Here is a 25,301-nt window from a genome sequence, read left to right as displayed (position 1 = left end):
TATTCAAAAAGAGAAGGAAGTTTCTCTCTCCCAGTGTTCTGGTCAATAATTCCGCCCAAATAAATAAAATTGGATCACTCAATCCACAACTATTTGTGGGATACTGCTGTGCACAATTGGCTATGCTTTTCACCTTAAAAATAAACATTCAATTCAATTAATATTATATTCTGTGATGCACCTTGAGACATCTCAATGCCGTGATAACAACAACAACAACAAATTACATTTGTTCAGTGCCTTTCCTGTCGGGAGGATGTCCCAATTCGCTTGACAGTCAGGGAATTGGAACTGAGCAGGGGTTTGGGATCAGGAGGGATGGAGGTCAGCAAGGGTAGGGGTGGGTAGGAGAATGGCTGAAAGTATGGTCAAAGAGGAGGGTCTAGAGAGGGAGAGAGTGTGGATTGTGGGATGGAATTCCAAAGAATGGGGGCAAAGAGGCTAAAGGCCCAACGACTGATAGTGAGGCGGGCTGAGCGGGGATAAGGCCAGAGCCTACTGAGCGGAGGGAGCAGATGGGCTGATATGGGGTTAGCAGGTCACAGACATAGGAAGGAGCAAGGCCGCCGGAGGGTTTTGAATGCGAGGAAGAGAATTTTGAACTCTATCCTCTGAGGAATGAGGAACCAGTGGAACTGGGCGAGGGTGGGAGTGATGGGGTCATGGAGCCTGGTGCGGTAGAGGATGCAAGCTGCAGAGTTCTGGATGATCTGCAGCATGTGGAGGGAAGAGGTGGGAAGGCATAGTCGAGCCTAAGTGCAATAAATGTGTCAATGAGGGTTTCAGTGGCTTGAGGGGTAAGGCAATCGTGGAGCTGGGTGATGTTGCGGAGTTGGGGGAAGGCAGAGTGTGTCATGGCACGGATGTGGAGAGGAAAGGATAGTTGAGGATCAAACAAGGTTCCGGACTGGCTTAATAAGATGGAGTGTGCATCCATGGATGGTGATGCTGTCAGCGCTTGAGGTGTGGAGGCACTGACGGGAGCCAATCAGGAGAGCCTCGGTCTTGTTGACATTCAACTGAAGAAAGTTAGCTGTCATCCAGGACTTGATGTCTGACTGGCAGTCTGTCAGGACAGCAGTGGTCCTGGAGTTGAGGGTGGAGGCAGAGAGATAAGAGTTGGGTGTTATTCGCATACATGTGCAAGTTAATGCCATGGTCTATGGACAATGTCACCAAGAGGGAGCATGTAGATGTTGAAGAGGAGATTACTATGGACAGGGCCCCGTGGAACACCGCACAAGATAGTTCTATATCAAATGCATGGATTATTATTGTCATTATATTTGTCATTATCTTTATCACCTACAAATATACAATCACTACATTTCACAGTAAAATCCTTTGAGATTTCTCGATGACATGATAAGATGCTATATTAAGTGTAAGGATCATTAATTCCATTCAAATCTAAACCAAACAAGGCTGAAGAAGACACAGTGTTTGTTTTTGTATTTGTACAGTAAAATCAACTGCGCCTACAATCACTGTCACTTCCTCCCTGGCTTGGAGTCAACCCTTTGCCATTTGTTAAGCACTCCAAGTCACTACCTCGCTTGAAGAGTGCTGTAAAGAGTGCTATTGTGAAGCTCTCTGAGATGTCTTGTCAACGTGATAAGGTGCTATATCAAAATACAAGTATTATTATTAACAATTTTCTCTAATTTTGTGGGATCCAAAATTTTAATGCATATGTTCAGACAAAGTGTGGGTTTTGGGACTCAGATCTTTTAGCGGAACTTAATGCAAATTTTATAATTATTTTGGCAATGGCTCGGGATAATTGTGACATATTTCCAATGAAGGGACTTGAAGTTATAAAATCAATTCCACTACATGTTGAGACAGAGCTGAAGCTCCAAAGGGCTTGATTGTATCATAAGAACAGCAGAAGATCTCAACCCACTGTGCAGTTCCTCCATTTTATTAGGTTATGACAATTTTAAAAAAAATTTAAATCCAATTTGCTCAACTTTTTTTCCAAAACCTTAATACTCTTATTGCAGGATGTCCACAAAGTCCTGTTACCCCCATGTTTGATTTCTACAGTGCGCTGACCAACAACTGAAACATGTGGAAGAATAATAACGATCCTATAATAATCCTTACGTTTGCTATAGCACCTTATCACATCTTTGAGACGCTCAAAAGGGCTTGAAAATATACTATAAAGTGAATTGACTGTATATTTTGTGGGTGAAATGCGGCAGCCACTCACAGTCGTTAAGGAATTATTACCCCCAGAAAAGCGATCCGCCAATCAACTAACAACCAGGTTCCTACTTGTTGCTAGCTAAACAAAGAATGATGATTATTTTATGTAGACGTACTTAATTGTATTCATTACAAGGTTTAACTGTATTTAGACATTTAGAGCATGAGTGCGTGCGTGTGAGTGCCATCATTTCCATGGCAGATAAAGATCCATTGCCATGTTTAGTGTGACATCTTCCTTAACATGGATGGAATGAGTAAGTGAAATGTATCTCTGATAGCTTGTTTCAGCTTCTCTGTAGTCTCGTATCGTGTTTTCTAACAGGGGGTACCAAGACTTTGTGGACGTCCTGTACTTATCTATCTTGGTTTTAAACTTCTCAATCCATTCAATTATTCAATTATAACCATATTGACCCTGGAAGGGGGTGCAGCGCAAGTTCACTAGAATGTTACCAGGCCTAAAAGGGTTAAGTTACGAGGAAAGGCTGCGTAAACTTGGAATGTATTCCCTTGAGTTTAAAAGGTTGAGGGGTGATTTTATTGAAGCATTTAATATGATAAAGGGATTCAATAGGATAGATACAGTGAAGCTATTTCCTCTGGTGGGGGAAACAGGTCAAAAACAAAAACAAAACAATAATAAAATTGGTCATTTTCAATCCATGACTGTTTGTGGGACATTGCTGTGCGCAATTGGCTGCCGCGTTCGCCCACAAATATACAGTCAATTCACTTTACAGTGTGTTCTGTGAAGCGCTTTGGAACGTCCTCCCGGCGTGAAAAGCGCTATATCAAATGCAAGGATTATTGTTATTATTACTTGATGAATAATAATCCTTGCATTTGATATAGCGCCTTATCACATTGTTATCACACCTCAAGAGGTGGTCACCTCACCCCACACACCGAGGGTTCAGACGGAAAATGACTGGGTGACTGTCTGGCATGGTAGGAAGAGGGGACGGGCTGGGCAAAATGCCCCCAATAGTGTAGCGCTCTCAAACCGGTACTCTGTACTGAACATTGAGAGTGTGGCTATCTCCAGAGAGGACAGTATAAACCGATTGGTGGAACAGGGGGACATAGGTAACAGGAGCAATGCTGTTGTCATAGGGTATACAACAGTGAGAGGTATAGACCAACGTTTCTGTAACAGAAGACGGGAGTCAAGGATGGTATGTTGCCTCCCTGGTGCAACAGTCTTAAACATCGCAGAAAGGGTGGATATAATTCTTCAGGGGGAAGGAGAACATCCAGAGGTGGTGATCCAGGTGGGGATCCATGATATTGATAAAAAAAAGGGCTGAGACTCTACAGGATCAATATCAAAAGCTGGGGAACAAACTAAAGAATCCAACATCCAAGGTGGTGATCTCTGGATTACTCCCTGTGCCTCGGGCAAATAAGTACCATAATTGCAGGATCAAGCATATGAATGCTTGGCTGGAGACATGGTCCAGAAAAGAGGGCTTCAGGTTTCTGGATCATTGGGACCAGTTCTGGGGCAGGTGGGACCTGTATCATATGGATGGGTTGCACCTAAAGAGGGCTGATGCGAATGTGCTTGCAGACAGGCTAACTAATGCTGTTGGGGAGGGTTTAAACTAGTTTTGAGGGGGGAAGGGAATGCAAAAAACGAAGAGCTAGAAAACGGAGAAGTAAAACAGGGGGGAAGTGCAGAACAGGTCAAGTTAGCCTTGGAGTGCATGTGCCTAAATGCACGGAGTTCAGCAAACAAGATTGGTGAGCTGCAGGCTCAAGTGGTCATAGGGTGATACGATGTAGTAGCAGTAACAGACTTGGCTCAAGCAAGGACAGGAATGGGAGCTGAATATTCCTGGCTATAATGTATTCAGGAAGGATAGGGAAGGAAAAAAAGGAGGGGGTGTGGCGATGTTAATCAAGGATACGGTTATAGCTGTGGAAAGAGTCGAGGTGCTGGAGGGCCCCGAACGGAATCTATCTGGTTAGAGTTAAGGAACAAAAAACGGAGCTGTTACGCTGGTAGGGGTATACTATAGACCACTAAATAGTGGGAAGGAAATACATGAGCAGATCTGCAAGCAGATCTCAGACAGATGCAAGGCCAATAGAGTTGTGATAATGGGGGACTTTAGTTATCCCAACATAGACTGACAAAACAACAGCGCAAAGGGCAAGGAGGGGGAAATATTCCTAAAATGCATACAGGACAACTTTCTTGATCAGTACGTTTCCAGCCCAACGAGGAAGGAAGCAGTGCTAGATCTAGTTCTGGGGAATGAAGTAAGGCAAGTAGGAGATACGGGTTCAAATAGCGGAGGCTTTGGCCATTATATTTCAATCTTCATTGGACACAGGAGTGGTGCCAAGAGACTGGAGAGTGGCTATTGTTACCCCCATCTACAAAAAGGGGCAGCAGGACAAACCCGGAAATTACAGGCCAGTCAGCCTAACTTCGGTAATAGGAAAACTATTGGAGACCATAATCCGGGACAGAATAAATCTCTACTTAGGGGAACATGAGGTAATTAGAGGCAACCAACATGGATTTGTTAAAGGCAAATCTTGCCGAACAAAACTAATAGAATTTTTTGAAGAGGTGACTGCGAGGGTTGATGAGGGAAATGCGGTGGACATTATTTACATGGATTTCAAAAAGGCTTTTGACACAGTACTGCAAAAGAGATTAATACAAAAATTAGAGGCCCACAGTATTAAGGGGACAGTAGCCGTTTGGATTAGGAACTGGCTGAGTGACAGAAAGCAGAGGGTGGTGGTTAATGGGTGTTTCTCGAAATTGAAGGAGGAGTGCAGCGGTGTCCCCCAGGGATCAGTATTGGGACCACTGCTCTTTCTAATATATATTAATGATCTGGACTTATGCATAGGGAGCACTATTTCCAAGTTTGCAGATGATACAAAGTTAGGTAGGGTAGTAAACAGTGAGAAGGATAGCAGCCAACTGCAGGAAGACATACACAGAATGGTAAAATGGGCAGACACGTGGCAGATGAGTTTCAATGTGGAGAAATGAGAGGTAATGCATTTTGGTAGAAAGAATGAGGGGAGGCAATATAGGCTGGTAATACAATCTTAAGGGGGGTTAAAACAACAGAGAGACCTGGGGGTGCAGGTAAATGAATCCTTGAAGGTGGCAGGCAGATAGATAAAGCTGTAAAAAGGACATATGGGATACCTGGCTTTATAAATAGGGGCATAGAATACAAGAGTCAGGAGGTTATGATTAACCTATATAAACACTGGTTAGGCCTCAGTTAGAATACTGCGCCCAGTTCTGGACTGCACTATAGGAAGGATGTTAAGGCATTAGAAAGGGTACAGAGGAGATTTACGAGGATGGTACCAGGAATAAGGGACCTTGATTATGAGGAAAGAGAGGCGAGGATTATTCTCATGGGAGCAGAGAAGGTTACGAGGAGACCTCATAGAGGTCTTCAAAATCATGAGGGGATTTGATAGGTTAGAAAGGGATAAACTGTCTCCACTGGTGGGTGTGTCGGTGACTCAAGGTCACAGATTCAAAACAGTCTCTAAAAGAAGCCGAGGGGAGGTAAGAAGAAATTTTTTCACGCAGCGAGTTGTTCGAATCTGGAACACATTGCCTGAAAGGGCGGTGGAGGCCGATTCGATAACTACTTTTAAAAACGCGGTGAACGGGTTTGCAGAGTTATGGGGAAAGGGCTGGGGAGTGGGACTGACATTAATTGCTCTATTCAAAGAGCCGGCACAGACTCAATGGACCGAATGGTCTCTTTTTGTACGATTCTATGATTCTATGATCTAAGACGTGTCAAAGCGCTCACAGATGTACTGTGAAGCAAATTGACTGGGTATTTTGTGAGCAAAATGCAACCGCCAGTTTGCACACAGCAGTGTCCCATAAATAACCATGGAGTGAATGACCAATTTTTTGGGGGCGGTTGTTGACCAGGACACCAGGAGAAACTCGCTTCTCGTTTCGAATAATACCATGGGATCTTTAACATACATCTGAACAGGCAGATGGGATGTTAGTTTAACGTCTCATCTGAAGGACAGAAAAGATCCAAACGTGAGACTTTTGAAGGTTAAAGCTCATAGAATTAAAGACACAAGTAGTTGGTTAGCCTGAAATCTGACTCAGAAACGGAAACCACAATAATCATTGGAAAGAGTTATCTTAGAGCATTGACCAGAAAAGTTCTGTAAAGACTTCTCCTGTCTTCCATGTTGTTCAAGCTGTTAATAAATGACTGGAAGGAGAGCACTTCTGGTAACATACAATAATAATCCTTGCATTTGATATAGCACCCTATCACAATGTTGAGACATCTTAATTGACTGTATTTTATGGGCAAAATGTGGCAGCCAACAGCAGTGTCCCACTAACAGTCATGGATTGAGTGACCACATTATGTATTTATTTTGAGGAGATTATTACCCCCAGAATGCAATCCGCCGATTGACTAACAACCGGGTTCCAACTTACTGCTCGGTAAACAGAGTACCTAGTAAGGAAAATGCCTAAGGTTTTGGCGAGTGCTCTAATTAATAGGCTACAAGACAAAACATCTGCTTCCTGGTTCTGGTTCATTTGAGTTTTTTTTGTTAAAGTTTCCAATTACATTCAGCCTGAAGCTCTGAGGTATGAGCCAAAGGTTCATATGACTTTAAATTTAATTCAAATGACATTTCATACATGCCTTCTGTGTAGCTATAGCTTTAGAATAGTCAGCTGTTGGACACTAATTGGTTTAATGCAAGTAAACGTTAGACATCTCTGATACTTAACACACTATTTAGCACCACAGTGATGGAACGAGGAACAAAGTTTTCCCCGAACGATGGAAATTGTGTGTGATTTACTCAGCAAATGTCCGTAGCTTGCCAACGTTAAATTGGCTTCACATAAAAATCTGTTTCTGATTAGTCTATCGGAATAACATAGACAATTCACTTTTGCCAGTGAGGCAAATGATTTGCCCTTTTCTCACAACTTTCTCTTCATTACAACAACTTGCATTTACATAACAACAACAAGATTACATTTGTATAGTGCATTTCGCATTGGGAGGACGTCCCATCACCCAGGATAAGCGCCCAATGGGCCCAGGTTCAATTCCCAGGCAGGGCGAAAACTTGGGTAAGTTTTCTTACTCCGCTCACCTCTATTTATCTCACAATAAGTAGGAACCTGGTTGCTATTTGATTGGCGGGTCGCTTTTCTAGAGTAATAATTCCTCCCCCCCAAAAAAAAAATTTGATCACTCAATCCACGACTGTTTGTGGTACATTGCTGTGTGCAATTGTGTGTCACATTTCGCCCATAAAATATACAGTCAATTCACCTTACAGTATATTCTGTGAAGTGCTTTGAAACGTTTTAATGACATGATAAGGTACTAAACATAATGCAAGGATTATTACTACAGTGTAAACCCAACCCGTTTTAGCAGGAAAAACATTTTGCCTTAAGATTTAGGATTGAGCATCATTGTGAGACGTTCTTAAATCCATCTTGATTTGCGGGAGCCTCTTTAAGCCAAATGGATGGAAGCCAAAACAAAGCAGATTCAAGTTAATTCCATCACAGAAGTATTTTTATAAGGGTGGTACAAGTCGAAACTAGTTCCATTTCAGTGGAATGAAGAACATCTTGGCTGCCATTGAGTTGTCCCACTTCAATGAATCAACATCTTGCTTTGACCTTGAAATGTAAAGCCCTTGCCCAACACCCATGGTAAGCAAAGCAAATTGTTTAATAATAATAATCCTTGCATTTGATACAGCGCTTTATCACGTCTTCGAAATTCACTTTGAGACAATCTTACATGTCAGTGAGAGGGTGTTCCCATCCTTGGGAGAGATTACATTTTCCAGAACTGGCCAATAGGATATCTGCTTCTCAGCTCTTTGATTTCACAGTAGATCTCATTTTGCCGGATACCTGACTGACTAAAGAAACCACACTACGTTTGCAATGTGATTACTCAGTGTCAGCATTTTGTTTCTTTGTTGCTCGTTACTCTCCGGGGAGCAGGGAGTCATCCAACTCAGCTCTCGTTCAGCCTACAAGCCATAACGTCAATGGGTAGAGTGGTGCTAGTTGCACTAGTAGCAGGAAAGCTTGCCAGACAGTGAAACCAATGGCAATCTATGTGGCTTTAGTTGGTTAGACTCCAGCAGTTACCCCAACACACACTCAGAGGTTCTCAAGTCTTAGCTCTTGCCAACCTGCCCCTAATACTTGCCGGAATTAAGACAGCAAGATGCATTCCTCCAGGGAGAGAGAGCGTATTCCATTACAACAATCTGTCTCTGGGATTTCCATGTGTAGGAGGGAGGCGTGGAATTCTCAGCTTGGTTTGGATACTCTGAAGTATTGCGATGGGATTCCGCGCGTGTCAGATACCCGGCAAACCCAAAAAATAAAATGGTTCCCCAGATCTCTTTTGCTGTGTAAGCAACTTCCTTGTCCCCACTAGGCCCCACTCGTGACTATCTATTGCTGAGAGAGCAGGGTACATTTACTGGGACGTTCCCTGAGATGAATGGATATCGTACTATCTTCCAGGGGTTGGGAGAGGGGTGGGAGGAGAGAGCTGAACTGGCTTGAAGGTGACATGGTGACTAATAATAATATTCCTTGCATTTGATAAAATCCTTATCACGTTGTCAAGATGTCTCAAAGAGCTTCAAAGGATTTTGCCGTGCAATGTAGTGGCTTCGTATTTACAGCCCACAAAGAGCCTCGAAGCAAATGATAAATTTACTTGGGGAAATATCGGAATTGAGTCAGTCGTCTGTAAGCGTCTCTTAAACAGTCTGGTATCTAAGGAAGTTGGATCTACAGTACCTCAGGGTACTGCTGATGACAGACTAAGCAACTTATATAGGCGTTAAACAAAAAAAATATTATTGTCCAACATAAATATGGTTTGGATAAGTATGGTAATTGTCAGGAATCTTCCCAATGGCTCGCTATGTGGGTTTAGCTGGTTAAAGCTCAGCACTCCCCAATACAAAAACAACAAATTGCGTTTGTATAGCACTTTTCTTGTTGGGAGCACGACCCAAGGCACTGCTCACTCCAAGGTCCCTAAACATTGCCTCGCCATGCAACGGAGTCCTGTAGCCTATTGGTTACACCACTCCCCTCGCAGTCGAGAGGACCCGCTTTCCAGGTGGAGAAAAACCTTAGGCAAGTTTCCTTACTCCACACTCCTCCGTTTACCTAGCAGTAAGTAGGAATCCAGTTGTTAGTCAATTGGCGGATCTCTTTCCAGGGGTAATCCACGCTTATTCCAAAAAAAAAAGAATAATTTGGTCACTCAATCCATGACTATTTGTGGGACACTGCTGTGCACAATTGGCTGCTGTGTTTCGCCACTTGAGTTGACTGTGGGCAAAACACAGCAGCCAATTGCAGTAATTCTGTGAAGCACTTTGAGACCTTTCAATGTCATGATACGATGCTATATAGAATGCAAGGATTATTATTGCTATTATTATTATTGTTACAATATAAGGCAGAGCAGGATGTATCTACCAACAAACAAAACCATTAAGTACTGTACCTATAATCTTCCCCGTTCTGACTCCTGACTGACGAACAAAAACAATTGTATTTTAATGTAATTCCTCTTGATCAGTGTCGATGATGAGTAACTCACACTGGAGACCAGGGGTGGATCCAAGAGAGGGGGGAGGAAGGGACCCCCAAGACCAAAGTATTTATTGTCATTTAAAGCTGTTTTTCTCCGACATAAAACTTTTATGAGTTTCATGATCTTTGATCATGTTTATAATAATAATAATCCTTGCATTTGATATAGTGCTTTATTCCGTCTTCAAGATGTCTCAAAGTGCTTCACAGAATAAATACACTGTAAAGTGAATTGACTCTATTTTTAAATGTACAGTAAATATGTTTAAAGTTCAATAGAACTGCAGAAATAAAATCCCAACACCTACCCTTTAGCAGCACAAAATTACACAATGAATGCCTTTCATGTTGGAAGGACATTGTCCTTAAGTATAACAACAAATTACAAACAATTACATTTTATTGTGGGAGGACGAACAGGACAGCATGATGAAATGTTAAGCTTGTTAAAAAAAGAGAGATTTTTCTCTCTGGGTCTTTACCAAGTTCAACATTTCTTGTTGCTTGGACTTGCCGCTGCTTGAAAACTGCTCCCCTCAGCGGTTTGGCTGAGATGCATCTTTTGTGTGTGTGGTGGAGGGAGGAAGGGAGGGAGGGAGGAAGGAGGAGGGAGGGAGGGGAGGGAGGTGCGTGGTGTGGAGGGAGGTGTGTGGTGAGGCAAGTGGGCTGGGTGATGGTCTCTGCATGTGTCAAGCACTGGAGTAGCTAATCTTTGAATCATTCAGTAGCCCCAGGGTTGCCAGTTGCTATGGCTTTGTGGGGCGGAGGCATACCTGACTCACAGGCACGCATTTGATGCAGACTCTCTGTATCCAGGTGAGTACAAACCCCACCTTCGGGAGGGTTGTATTTGCTTCCATTACACCTGCAGCTTCAGTCCTCTCAGACAGACCCAGAGTGTGCAGGACATATCAAAGCATCAGTGTGTATCCTCCAGTCGGGAAAAGCAGAGCAGCTACCTCTCCTGGGGTGCGAAGATACGGCGCACAAGTTTTCTGCAGGAATTAATTCAGACAACGGAGAGAGCGAGAGAGCGTGGGGGACATGACTTGGATTACAGGGAGAGGACTCATCCTCCTCGTTCTTGTGATGGTGAGAAACTGCTTTGCAATTGCAAAACAAATTGAAATATTAGCATCTATGTTTGCCTTTAAAATGTTTCCTTTTCCTCAGGTAACTGCTTTTGTCATCATTAACATCATAATCCGTGCTTTTTATGTAGCCCCTAATGCCTCATCACGTTGTCAAGATGTCTCAAAGCGCTTCGCAGGATATATTGTAGAATAATAGGCTCCATATTTTGTTTGGCCGAAACATGGCAACCAGTTAGCGCACAGCAGTGTCCCATAAACAGTCGTGGATTGAAGTGACCAATTAATAATTTTTTTTATTGAGGGATTATTATCAGGCATGCGGAATAAGGAAACTTGCACAAGATTTTGCCCTGCCGGGACTCGGATCCAGGTCTCTCACGTGTGAAGCGAGTGCTCTAAATACCGAGCTACAGGACTCCACAGAATTGAATAAAAATCTTAAAAATGCGGTTAAATATATTTACAGTTGATCTGATCCAGTGAGTCACACAAAGACAAGGGAGGGTTGAAACTGCTGTAGTAATAATAATAATATATATGACTAATGCACTTGAACTTTTTCTCTTTCAAAAACAAATTAGATAGATTTCTGTTCGTAAATAATATCTCAGGATACAATATGTAGTTTGGGATATGACTGGCAGGATGGTGAATTAAATGGACCTTGGTCTTTCTTCGCCTAGCCAATTCTTATGTTCTTATGAACATGCATCAAAGTTTGCCAAATAATGTTGGACAGAAAGTGGACGATATTTTGTTTCAGGTGTTGGCAGGTGTTTACCTTTACATAGATTCCATAGAATTGGTCAACACTTTTAATTTAAGAGTTGGATTGGACATTTCACAGAGAATCTTGTTTTTGGAGCTCATGCAGAATGCTGCATGACTGAAACACAGAGTTAGTTGAGATTTTTACTTTTCTGGTTCGAAGGTTAGGTCAATTTTTGAGTGTAGTGTTTGAATGGATGAGACTTTCTCTGCTTTTCTGGTTAAGTATGTGTTCCATTTGGTACCTGAAAAGTGCAGAATATTAATGCAATACTATCACCTTATAATAATAATAATAATCTTTGCATTTGATACAGTGCCTTATCACATCATCAAAATCTCACAAGGCACTTCCCAGGATTCATTGTACAATGGAGTGACTGTGTATTTTGTTGGCAGATATGGCATCCAATTGCGCACATGAATGTCCCACAAACAGCTAGTGATCAGTTTTATTTGGTGGGATTGTTGGCCAGAACGTTAACATCTCAACTGAAGGATCTAGCATTTGAATAAGAACAGAATGCAAACTTGTTTAAAGTGATGAGACTTTCTCTGCATTCCTGGTAAAATGTATGTTGGAGCGCAGAATAATATTCTCTCATTTGATGATATCAGGGATCTAACCAGCCAGATAGATTTATCTTATTCCAGGTAAGATAATCCAGCCAAACCAAGTTAACAGATAGCATATTATTTATATTCTGAGAAAAAGTACGAAAAGAAACAAGTAGTAACATGCAAGTAGTTTTGTCATCAATATATAAATTATTCAGCTTTGCTTCAGAAATGTAACAGGATACTGTAGAATAAGTCTGGTTTTGTGGTTCCTTCAAAGGATCTGGTAAATCTTTTTAAAGGCCGTTTAAAACTGTAGCCTTGCACTGCCCAAAAAATTAACACAGCCAAAAACTACTGTTAATTTCGAAGGTGCAATAGAGACATCATAACATCAGTAGAGAGCAACTCTCTCCCATTACCCACTATCTTCACCAAAGATTTACAACAATTATACCAGGGTTTAAAGATTAATTATGAGGACATGTTGGATAAACTTGAATCTGTATTCCCTTGGGTTTAGAAAATCGAGGAATGATCCGATTGAGGTGTTTAAAATAATAAAGGGATTCAATTGGGTAGCTACAGAACATAAGAACATAAGAAATGCTAGACGAAAAAGGACCAAGGTAAATTTAGTTCACCTTCCACCTTCCTGGCGTTTGCATGCACAGATATCCCAAACTACCTATGTACTATATCCCATAACATTATTTTCTTAAAGAAAACTATCTAATCTGTGTTTGAAGGAATCAACATTTCCTGCTTTAACTGTCTGCCTAGGGAGCCTGTTCCACAGGTTCACTATTTGCTTACTGTAAAGGGAGTTGAGCTCAGATCAGCCGTGATCTAATAGAATTGCGGAACAGGCTCGAAGGGCTGAATGACCTACTCCAGTTCCTATGTTTCTATCTGAGCTTGGTTCAGTCAGATAAGATGGGAATTGAACCCAGATGCTCCTGCTTGCGAGGCGAGTGCTCTAACCACTACTCTATAGGACTCCACAATTTAGTTTGATACAATTGGCAGCTAAATTGGCTGTAGAAAGGCAGAAACCATTCTCCCACAGTTGGAGGAGGGAAGGAGGAATGTTTAGTTGCAAAAATCACAATTGACGTACCAACCCTTCCTGTATGGTTACTTATAATTACAGAAATGAATGTGCTTGCTGTAAACTACAGCTTCGGACTTGTTGTGGCAATATGTCTTTCTTTCCTTACATCAGTTTTAGTTGTGCTTCTCATGCAGAGTAGGGTCCCAGAGCGCTTAACAGTGGCGGAGAACGATGCCGAGCCAAGGGAAGCTGGGAGATTGTAGGCACGGTTGAAGAGAAAGGTTTTCAGGTGTGACCTGAAGATAGGGAAGGAAGGACCAAGGCGGGGGGGATTAAGGGAGAGTGTTCTAGATTTCAGGGCGTAGTAGCTGAAAGGCTACTGACGGTGGAATGGAGGGCATGAGGAACAAGCAGGAGCTGGAGTCAGTCGAGTGGAGGAAACGGGTAGTGAGTTGGGGAATAAGCAGGTCGGAGAGTTAGGAGGTGCCAGGACTTGAAGGGATTTTACTTAACACATCAGTGATCAGTCATTGCAATTAACCCACCCAGCTCACTTCGCTCTTACTAAATCTCTTTAGCTTGGTCTGTGCTCTTAACCTGATCCCCACCCTTCACCCTTCATCAATAGATCTTCTCTCTCTTTGCTTGTTATTCGCCACCACCCAGTTATCCCAATTAACTGCACATTTCCTTTCCTCCCTTCTACACCCTCATTTTTTAATCCCTACACACTCCCCATCTCCATCCCTAGTCAGCGAAACAGCCCATTTTTCATTACACTAAAATTTCTGAACATTCCTTGTATTTGATACAGCACCTTATCATTATCACATCATCGAGATGTCTCAAAGCACTTCACAGGATTTTACTGTGAAGTGTTTTTTTTTTGGTCAGCCGGGTGTCTGACACATGCAGAAACCAATCACCGTGCTTAAGACTGTCCAAACCGAGCTGAGAATTCCCTGCCTCCCACCTACACATGGAAATCCCAGAGATAGATTGTTGGAATGGAATGCGCTCTCTCTTTCTCCCTGGAGGGGCACATCCTGTTTACCTAATTCCGGAAAGTATTAGGTGCAGGTTGGCAAGAGCCAAGGCTTGGGGACCCCAGAGTGTGCGTTGGGTTAACTGCTGGAGTCTAACCAGCTAAAACTACACAGCTTGCCATTGATAATAATAATAATAATAATCCTTGCATTTGATATAGCGCTTTTCCCGTCGGGAGGACGTCCCAAAGCGCTTCACAGAACACACTGTAAAGTGAATTGACTGTATATTTGTGGGCGAACGAGGCAGCCAATTGCGCACAGCAATGTCCCACAAACAGTCGTAGATTGAAAATGACCAATTTATTATTGTTTTTGGTTTTGGAGGGATTATTATTAGGCTCTGTGTGGAGTAAGAAAACTTGCCCAAGGTTTGGAATCGACGCCAGGTCTCTCACTTGCAAAGCGAGTGCTCTAACCACTGAGCTACAGGACTCTACTGTATATTTGTGGGCTAAACGCAGCAGCCAATTGTGCCCAGCAGTGTCCCACAAACAGTCGAGGATTGAGTGACCAATTTATTATTTTTTTTGAGGGATGTGGAGGTGTGTGTCCAGGTGTGTGGAGTAAGGAAACTTTCCCAAGATTTGGCCCTACCGGGAATTGAACCCAGGTTTATTGCTTGTGAGGCAAGTGCTCAAACCACTGGAAAGATATTAAGACCTTGGAGCGGGTGCAGAGGAGATCTTCAAGAACGATACCAGGGACAAGGTCTACAGTTATGAGGAGAGATTTCCATTGGAGCAGAGACGATTGAGAGGAGATCTGATCGAGATGTACACAGCGGTGAGGGATTCAGACATCGCAAATAGGACAAAGCTGTTTCCACTGGTTGGGTGACCTGAGGAAATAGATATAAGATAATAATAATAACCAAAATATACAGTCAATACACTTTTTAATAATAATAATCCTTGCATTTGATATAGCGCTTTTCACATCTTCTAGACATCTCAAAGCGCTTCACAGAATATACTGTAAAGTGAATTGGCTGTATATTTGTGGGCAAAATACCAATTGCGCACAGCAGTGTCACACAAACAGTTGTGGATTGAATGACTAAATTATTTTTTTTTTATATTGAGGGATTATTATCAGGGGCAAGATGGCTGCAAGAAAGACAAAAGGAGATATTAGGAGAATTTTTTTCACACAGAGTTGTTGGTAATAATAATAATCAGAGTCGTTGTATTTGATGTAGCGCCTTATCACTATGTTGAAACGTCTCAAAGTGCTTCACAGGATATACTGTAAAGTGGATTCGCTGTGTATTTTGAGTGCAAAATGCAGCAGCTATTTGCGCACAGCGGTGTCATCACAAACAGAAGAGTGGATGCCCTGACAAGTAAGATAATAATGATAATAATAATAGCAATAATATTCCTTGCATTTTATTATGTGCCTGATCACATTGTTGAGATGTAGTGGCATTGTGGCTTTCAAGAGGTAAGTAGGAGGGTATATGAAGGATAAACCTAAGACTTAAAGTGTAGAATATGTCAGCCTGGCTCAGTTGGTAGCATTCCTGCCCTTGACCAGAAGGTTGTGGGTTCAAGCCCCATATTGGGACTTGAAAACCCATATGGTCTATGATGACACTCTGGGTTGGGTCATGACCCAACTGTGCAGCGCCTTGGGACATCCTCCTGACGTGAAAGGCGCTTTATAAATGGAATCTTGTTGTTGTTGTTGTTGTTGATGCTGTGCTGGGGATGTGCTGCATTAGCAGAGGGGCCATCCTTTGGACAGGACGTTAAACCAAAGTGCACCTCCCCACCCACCTTGCCTGTCCAGGTGAAAGATCCCATCACACTATTTGAAATGAGAAGGTTGTTTGTCCCTATGTCTTGGCTCTCAGTCACTCAACTAAAAAAATTGGTCACCTGCTCCTTGACTATTTATGTATGTCACTGTGTGCAAATTGGCTGCTGTGTCTGCACACCAAATACACAGTCAGTGGACTATACAGTATATCCTGTGAAGGGCTTTGAGATGTCTCGACAACCCGATGAGGCGCTGTATTGCTTTATCGGATGTAAGATAACCCTCACCAAGATCTATGATTTGTGGAGTCCTGTAGCTCAGTGGTTAGAGCACTCGCTTTGCAAGCGAGAGACCTGAGTTCAATTCCAGGCAGAGGGCGAAACCTTGGGCAAGTTTCCTTACTCCACACAGAGCCTAATAATAATCCCTCCAAAACCAAAAACAATAATAAATTGGTCATTTTCAATCCACGACTGTTTGTGGGACATTGCTGTGCGCAACTGGCTGCCGCGTTCGCCCACAAATATACAGTCAATTCACTTTACAGTGTGTTCTGTGAAGCGCTTTGGGACGTCCTCCCAACGTGAAAAGCGCTATATCAAATGCAAGGATTATTATTATTATTATGACCCTATCAGCCCCTTCATTGTCCGGCTCCACTGGCTCCCCATCCACCAGAAGAGAGAGTTCAGAATCATCATCCTCGCCTTCAAAGCCCCCCATGCCCTTGCTCCTGCCTACCTCTACGATCCGATAACTCCATATAGACCTGCCAGCCCTCGCTAAGCGGGCTCTGGCCTGCTCCATGTGCCTCGCCCTGCCTGCCCCACCATCGGTGGTCGGGCCTTCAGCGATTCTGCCCCCACCCTTTAGAACTCCATCCCAGTATCCCTTCCCTTCACCCCCTCCCTTTGGCTTCTTCAAGGCCTGTCCCGAGACCCTCCTCTTTGAACTACGTCTTCGATCACCCTCCTACCCCCCATCCTCCCTGCCCTCCAGTCTTCTGATCTTAACCCCCAGCTCAGATGCAAATCCTTGACTGTCCAGCACCTCTGGACGTTCTCTCGACATGAACAACAACAACAACAACAAGATTCCATTTATAGAGCGCCTTTCACGTCAGGAGGACGTCCCAAGGCGCTGCACAGTTGGGTCATGACCCGAGCAGGGGGGAAATGGTCAGGGGGAGCGGAGGGAAGGGAGGGAGAGAGGAGGGGGGAAATGGTCAGGGTGAGGGGAGGGAAGGGAGGGAGCGAGGAGGAGGAAGAGAGTCGAGAGGGGAGCTGAAGGCACGGTCAAAGAGAAAGGTTTTGAGACCGGCCTTGAAGGAGGAAAGGGAGGAAGCAAGGCGAAGGCACTGGGGGATGGAGTTCCAGAGCCTCGGGGCTGAGAGGCTGAAGGCCCGACCACCGATAGTAGGGCGGTTGGGCGGGGACGTGGAGCAGACCGGAGCCAGAGGAACGGAGGGTACGGGCAGGTAGGTAGGGGGATAGTAGGTTGGAGAGGTAGGAGGGAGCGAGGCCGTGAATGGCCTTGTAGGTGAGGATGAGGATCTTGAAATCAATCCTCTGGGGGATGGGGAGCCAGTGGAGGCGAGCGAGGGTGGGAGTAATGAATAGCGCATTACAAATGTAATTTGTTGTTGCTTTTGTTGTATCAAATGAATGCAAGGATTATTTATTATTTGAATGCTCTTCGATAAGGCTATCTGAAAATCATTGCCTCTAGCTTCTCTTTATGGCCTGAATGTAAAGGACTACCATCTGAGCTACAGGTCATGCCTGCAAGAGCGAACATCAATCAGCTTGAACATTCCCACAGGGTCGTGGGAAGGGGTGTGGTGGGTGTGGGAGGTATTATACAGTAGATTTTAAAGCTTATTTAACAATGGTTTATGTACTGAAACAGTGAGTCACTGAACCACACTCACTCTCGGATGGAATTTTTAGATCCATGACATGATTGCGAAAATCAGAAGCTGTGTATCTTGAGGCAAAGGCGGCAACCAATTTGCACTCATCAATGTGCCACGAACGTTAATACAATATGCTCTCTGTTGGCAATTTGTTGCCCAGCACACAGGGAGAGAGAGAGAGATTCCCTTCTTATTACGAGGCATGGAGTCCTGTAACGTAGTGCTTAGCGCACTTATCTCGCAAGCGAGAGGACCCGGGTTTGATTCCCAGGCAGGGCGAAAGCTTAGGCAAGATTTCTTACTCGACAAGCCTCAGTTTATCTAGCAGCAAGTAGGAACCTGGTTGTTAGTCGATTGGAGAATCGCTTCCGGGTGTAATAATCCTTTAAAAAAAGGGCCATCAATCCAGGACTGTTTGTGGGATGCTGCTGTGTGCAATTGGCTGCCAATTTCGCCTACAAATACCCAGTCAACTCACTTTACAATCTGTTCTGTAAAGCTCTGAGAAGTAGCTCAATGACACTATATCAAATGCGAGGATTATTATAGTGGTATAGGATCTTTAAAGTCCACCTAGACAGACAGACTGGACCTTGTTTTAATGTTTCATCTGCAGAATGTTTTTTCTGTAAAACGCTTTGCGACGTCTCAATGACGTGCTAAGGCAAGGATTATTATTTTATTATTATTTTTGCAAGTTGTGGATTTGTGGAGTGATTGTGCGGGTTTGTGCCCAATCTTGTCTTGACGTTGCTCTTAATACGCCACAAGAACTTCTGCAGTAAGTAAACTGGTTATGTATAAAATTCAGTATAAAATAATTCTAATAAGATTCAGCTCAATCAGTTGAAGGTTCCTTTGCTGGTCACTCAATTGCCTTTTGGACAAATGCAAATTTCGAAGAATTGATTTGTTGTCAAATAATCAATGTGGGGAGAACCATGTAGTGATGCTCCAACACAGTACTGTGGGGTGGGGGGGGGGGCTGCATTGTCAGGGGTGACAGCTTTCAAATGAGTAAATAATATCTTGGATGAGGAAATAATAGGAAATAATATCTTGGGATAGTGTATGCTTTGGGACACGACATGTGCCTGCGACTGCCAGGATGGTGGAAGGTGAACTGGATGGACGTTGGTCTTCTTTCGCCTAGTAATTCCTATGGTCTAATGAGACGTCAAACCAAAACCCTGTCTGCCTGTTCGGGTGGACATTTAAAGATCCCATGGCTCTATTCGAAAAGAGAAGGAAGTTTCTTCTGACATGAAAGGGGCTACGTAATTTGTTGTTGTTCTCCTAGCGCCTTGGCCGACAATCCCCTAAATAAAATAGGTCATTAACTTCATGCCTGCTTGTGGGACATTCACCTGCACAGTACACTGTCACTACACTTTACAGTATATCCCAGTATAAAAGGAGCTGTATCAAATGCAAGGATTGTTATTATTACTGTTGCTTTTATGGAACAGCTCTGAGTTACTCATGGACCTCTCACTGTAGGCTATTAAGAAGCAACTTGTATGGATTTTTATTTTTATTTTGGTCAGACGGATGTTTCTGATGTGGAAACCCATCACGGTGCTTGAGAGCATCCAAACCAAATTGAGAATTCCCTGCCTCCCACCTACACATGGAAATTCCAGAGAAAAATTGTTGGAATGGAATGCGCTCTCTCTCTCCCTGGAGGGATGCATCCTGCTTACCGAATTCCGGAAAGTACTAGGCATAGGGCTGGCAAGAGCCAAGGTTTGGGGCCCCCAGAGTGTGTGTTGGGGTAATTGCTGGAGTCTAACCAGCTAAAACCGCATAGCTTGACATTGATATCACTGTGTGGCGTGCATATTGGCTACCCATAACTGCAAAGTTTTTTGAGATATTTTTGCATGATAGGTGACTATTGTAAATGTAAGCTCCTCTTGCCAATGCTTGGAGTTTTTTTTTTCTTAACGTGTATTTGCTTGTTTCAGCTGTGCTGGAGGGTTGGGCGAGGATGCAACAATATTTTTGCCAAGAAGTCATTTGTTGCTGTGGTCCCGGCATGTCTCTCTGAAGGTGAAATTGTCTTCACGGGTGAGTCACAGACATCCCAGAAATCAAACCAGCAATTAATTTGGTTTAAAGAGTTACTTTTGTGTGCATCAGCCTGGCGCAGTGGTAACACTCTCACCGCTGAGTCAGAAGGTTGAAGGCCCATGTCGGGACTTCAACCCCATCGTCTAAGCTGACACGCCAATGTGCTGGGGGGTGGGTGTTGCATTGCCGGAGACACCGTCCTACGGACTAGACATCTGCCAGACATTAAAAGATCCCATGACACTATTCGAACAGAGAAGGGAGTTTCTCTCTCCCAGTGTCCTGGCCAACAGTCCTCCAAATAAAATCAGTCACTCACTGCATGGCTGTTCGTGGGACACTGCTGTGCGCAATTGGGCTGCTTTGTTAGTCAGAATGCTGGAAATACAGTGGACCGATTAACTTACCCCAATGTTGCTCAATATCCAAATTAAACTCTCAAGGTTACAGGTGAGTAACACCTGTTTGTTGAGACGGGCAGTGTTCCACTGGCATTGCATTAGTATCTCCCTATTCTCCTCAACCTCCTGCCCCACAACTCTGCTCGCACCCTACTGCTCGGCTACCTTGCACAGCCTTGCTTTAAGTGCTCTGGGTGGCTTAAAGCTACCTAAATGCTATCTAAATGCAAACTTTTGTTGTTGCTGCACGTCCCCGCCCTACCTGCACCACAATTGTTGGTCCAGCTTTCCAATTCTATGCTATTGACCTCTGGAACCCCCTCCCTCAACCCCTCCTGACTCTCTACGCCACTGCCTCCCCCCTTTGCTCAGCTGACTCCAGCCTCCTGCTTGTCCCTTGTCCCCTCCGCTCCACAATTGGCAAGTGCGCTTTCAGCCACTATGCCCCAAAACATGGAATTCTCCTCTGCAATCCCTCTGCCCTGCCCCCTCCTTGCCCACAGCTGAAGACCTTCCTCTTCAATCTCTTTGACATATGCCTATGGTCACTTCCCTCACCCTTTCCTCCCACTCTCTCTCCTCCCCTCCTGGCTGCTTTGTGGAGTCCTGTAGCTCAGTGGTTAGAGCACTCGCTTTGCAAGTGAGAGACCTGAGTTCAATTCCAGGCAGAGGGTGAAACCTTGGGCAAGTTTCCTTACTCCACACAGAGCCTAATAATAATCCCTCCAAAACAAAAACAATAATAAATTGGTCATTTTCAATCTACGACTGTTTGTGGGACATTGCTGTGCGCAATTGGCTGCCGCGTTCGCCCACAAATATACAGTCAATTCACTTTACAGTCTATTCTGTGAAGCGCTTTGGGACGTCCTCCCGACGTGAAAAGCGCTATATCAAATGCAAGGATTATTATTATTAGCATCCCACCCCCTGAAAAGTGCTCCAAAATGTTATTTTGTTAGAAGTGTGCTCTGTAACAAACAATAGCAACACATTACATTTGTAAAGTGCATGTCAGCATGTCACGTTGAGAGGACATCCCAAGGCGCTGGATAATCAGGGATTTGGACCCGAGCTAAGGATTGGGATCAGGAAGGGTAGAGGGCAGGGAGGATGAGGGTAGGAGGTTGACCAAAGGAGCAGTTGAAGAGAAGCGTCTTGAGACCGTCCTTGAAGGAGGCAAGGGAGGGGCCGAGATGAACGGACTGAGTTACAAACAGTTGGAGCAGAGAGGCTGAATGCCAAACTGCCAATAGTGGGGGCGGGCCAGGCAAGGATGTGGAGCAGGCCCGAGCCCTCTGAGTGGAGGGAGCGGACAGGTCTATATGGATTAAGCAGGTCATAGAGGTAGGGAGGAGCAAGGCTGTTGAGGTCTTTGAAGGTGAGAACAGGGTTTTGAAGTCTATCATCTGTAAAGGCAATTTGTTGTTGTTGTGTGGCTAAATAACTAATTCATTGTCTTTCTTTCAATTCTAGTACAAATTCTCAATTGCAACCCAAAAGCAAACATTTACCTAAACACTAACGATGATCGCTTCGGAATCCATCTCAATGGTTCTATCTATTCAACTCAATATCAGACCATTGACTCCATTTACAGACTGCAAGTGTTGGGGGTGGGTTCGCAAACTCATGAGATAATTTATGTCGATTTGATTCCTTCAAGTAACTCAATGGGCAAAAAACATGAGGTAAGTCCTTTACAAATCACTGATTAGGCCTAAGTTGGAGTACTGTATCCAATTCTGGGCACCACATTTTAGGAAGGATGTCAAGGCCTTGAAGAGGGTGCAAAGGAGATTTATAAGAATAATACCAGGGACTTCAATAATATGGAGATACTAGAGAGGTTGGGATTGTTCTCCTTAGTCCTGTAGCGTAGTGGTTAGAGCACTCACTTTGCAAGCGAGAGACCTGAGTTCAATTCCAGGCAGAGGGCGAAACCTTGGGCAAGTTTCGTTACTCCACACAGAGCCTAATAATAATCCCTCCAAAACCCAAAACAATAATAAATTGGTCATTTTCAATCTACGACTGTTTGTGGGACATTGCTGTGCGCAATTGGCTGCCGCGTTCGCCCACAAATATACAGTCAATTCACTTTACAGTGTGTTCTGTGAAGCGCTTTGAGACGTCTAGAAGACGTGAAAAGGGCTATATCAAATGCAAGGATTATTATTATTATCATTATTATTAGAGCACAGATGGTTAAGGGAGATGTATTGTTCAAAATTATGAGGAGTTTTGATAGAGTAAATAGGGAGAAACTGTTTCCTCTGGCAGGTCAATCGGTAACCAGAGGACACAGATTTAAGATAAGTGGCAAAAGAACCAGAGGGGAGACGAGGAGGCATTTTTTTTATGCTTCGAGTTGTTATGAGCTGGAATGCACTGCCTGAAAGGGAGGTGGAAGCAGATTTGATAGGAACTTTCAAAAGGGAATTGGATAGGTACTTGACAAGGAAAAATTTGCAGGGCTTTGAGATAGGAGCAGGGGAATGGTACAGGTTGGATAACAATGGCCAGAATGACCACTCTCTGTAAGATTCTATGATTCTATGATAAGTTATAGTTGCAAATGTCTTTCTGTTGAAGTCTTTGGTCACCCAGTATACTTGACAAAGCTTCATAAGCCTAATTTAAATGTAAAGGCTCAGTAATTTTTTATTGCAGGAGATGCGAAGAGAGGGTCGAAGGGTGTGGAAACTCAAACCTGTTTGTTTATGTCTCATTTTAAGTGTCACGTGATAATTACTGCGTCGCAATATATCCCCCAGCTCACCCCCACACCCCACACCCCAACTCTTGTGTGCGCAGGCATTGTGGTTCACTGTGTGCAGGTCAGTTACCACCGCTTGGTGAGCACTGGCCTGCTCCATATCACACGTTCCGCCCGCCACCACCCCCCAACAACACCAATGGTGGTCGAGCCTTCAACCTCTCTGCCCCCAGCCTCTGGAACTCCATCCCGGAAACTCTACGCCTCACCCGCCTCGCCTGCTACAATAAACGCAATATTTTTAATAAAAATGAACAATTTTTGAGGCCAAAAAAATTTATTTAAAGGGGAAATGAAACATCTTTATTTGCAGGTTGTAAAGGAAGACCCCAGTCCAATTTATCTTAGGGCGAGAAGCAACTCACGACGGCAAAAACGAGAATGGATTAATCCACCAATTTCAGTTAGGGAGGAGAACCCCAATTACATCAATCCTATTGCACAGGTAAGTGGTGTTCAATGACTATTCCTATTCCTTTGTTTAAAGGCAATCTTAACCTAGAGTCCTGGAGCATAATGGTTACAGCAGATACCTCGCAAGCGAGAGGAACTGGGTTTGATTCCCAGCAAGGCAAAACCTTGGGCAAGTTTCCTTACTCCAACCCCTCTGTTTACCGAGCAGTAAATAGGAACCCAGTTGTTAGTTGATTGGCAGATCATTTTCTGGGGTTAATTATCTCTTAAAAATAATGTGATCACTCTTTCCACGACTGTTTGCGGGACACTGCTCTGCACAATTGGCTGTTGTGTTTCGCCAACAAAATATACAGTCAACTGACTTTACAATATATCCTGTGAAGTGCTTTGAGATGTCTCGACAATGCGATAAAATGCTAAAATGCATTACCTCACCCCTCACGCTGCTGAAACCCTGGTCCACGCCTTTGTCACCTCAAGGCTGGACTATGGGAACTCTCTCCTCGCCGGCCTTCCCGCCACCTCCCTCCACACGCTGCAGGTCATTCAGAACTCTGCAGCTCGTGTACTGTCCCGCACCAGACACCGTGACCACATCACTCCCACCCTCGCTCGCCTCCACTGGCTCCCCATCCCCCAGAGGATCGAATTCAAGATCCTCATCCTCACCTACAAGGCCATTCACGGCCTCGCTCCCTCCTACCTCTCCGACCTACTATCCCCCTACCTACCTGCCCGTACCCTCTGTTCCTCTGGCTCTGGTCTGCTCCACGTCCCCCGCCCCAACCGCCCTACCATCGGTGGTCGGGCCTTCAGCCTCTCAGCCCCCAGGCTCTGGAACTCCATCCCCCAGTGTCTTCGCCGCTTCCTCCCTTTCCTCCTTCAAGGCCGGTCTCAAAACCTTTCTCTTTGACCGTGCCTTCAGCTCCCCTCTCGACTCTCTTCCCCCTCCTCGCTCCCTCCCTTCGCTCCCCTCACCCTGACCATTTCCCCCCTCCTCGCTCCCTCCCTTCCCTCCCCTCACCCTGACCATTTCTCCCCTGCTCGGGTCATGACCCAACTGTGCAGCGCCTTGGGACGTCCTCCTGACGTGAAAGGCGCTTTATAAATGGAATCTTGTTGTTGTTGTTGTTGTAAATATTACACTCTGGTACACCACAATGCTAAACATTTACATGCATTCTGAATTACACAATGCACAGAAATGACCTACCTCAATTTCTTTCCTTTTTTTAGATTAGATCAGATAAGGATGAAATAAATCAGGGTATAAGATACAGGCTTTCAGGACCAGGAGCAACAGAGGATCCTTTCGGTTTGTTTCTGCTGGATCCAGAAACAGGCAAAATAAATATTACCGGAATTGTGGATCGTGAAAAAACTCCAGTCTTTGAGGTACGTTGCGTGTCTGTTTGAGTTGCTGTGGTGGATGGTTCCAAAATATGACATTTGCATATTCACAACTCAAATTTAAGTTGCCAACCGTGAATTTTGTTTTGCAAAAAGCAGAAACGGATTCCACTGGTGGGCCGGTGGTCGGTAACCAGAGGATACAGATTTAAGATAA

General features: G+C 44.1%; 1 protein-coding gene across 1 annotated transcript in view; it reads left to right on the top strand.

The window, feature by feature from the left end:
- Positions 1–10,506: 10,506 nt before the first annotated feature.
- LOC103179732 (cadherin-2B) overlaps positions 10,507–25,301 on the top strand; it is a 36,147-nt gene continuing 21,352 nt past the window's right edge. The window contains exons 1-5 of the mRNA XM_042331704.1: positions 10,507–10,957; positions 20,032–20,134; positions 22,015–22,229; positions 23,631–23,762; positions 24,971–25,129. Of these exons, the coding sequence (XP_042187638.1) occupies positions 10,910–10,957; positions 20,032–20,134; positions 22,015–22,229; positions 23,631–23,762; positions 24,971–25,129 (657 nt within the window). The 5' untranslated portion in view covers positions 10,507–10,909. The remainder of the gene's footprint in view (positions 10,958–20,031; positions 20,135–22,014; positions 22,230–23,630; positions 23,763–24,970; positions 25,130–25,301) is intronic.

The sequence above is a fragment of the Callorhinchus milii genome, unplaced genomic scaffold (genome assembly GCF_018977255.1).
Source record: "Callorhinchus milii isolate IMCB2004 unplaced genomic scaffold, IMCB_Cmil_1.0 Scaffold2, whole genome shotgun sequence".
NCBI classification, from domain to species: Eukaryota; Metazoa; Chordata; class Chondrichthyes; order Chimaeriformes; family Callorhinchidae; genus Callorhinchus; species Callorhinchus milii.
The sequence above is the reverse complement of the archived record's forward strand: the minus strand, read 5'-3'. Positions and strand labels throughout refer to the sequence as shown.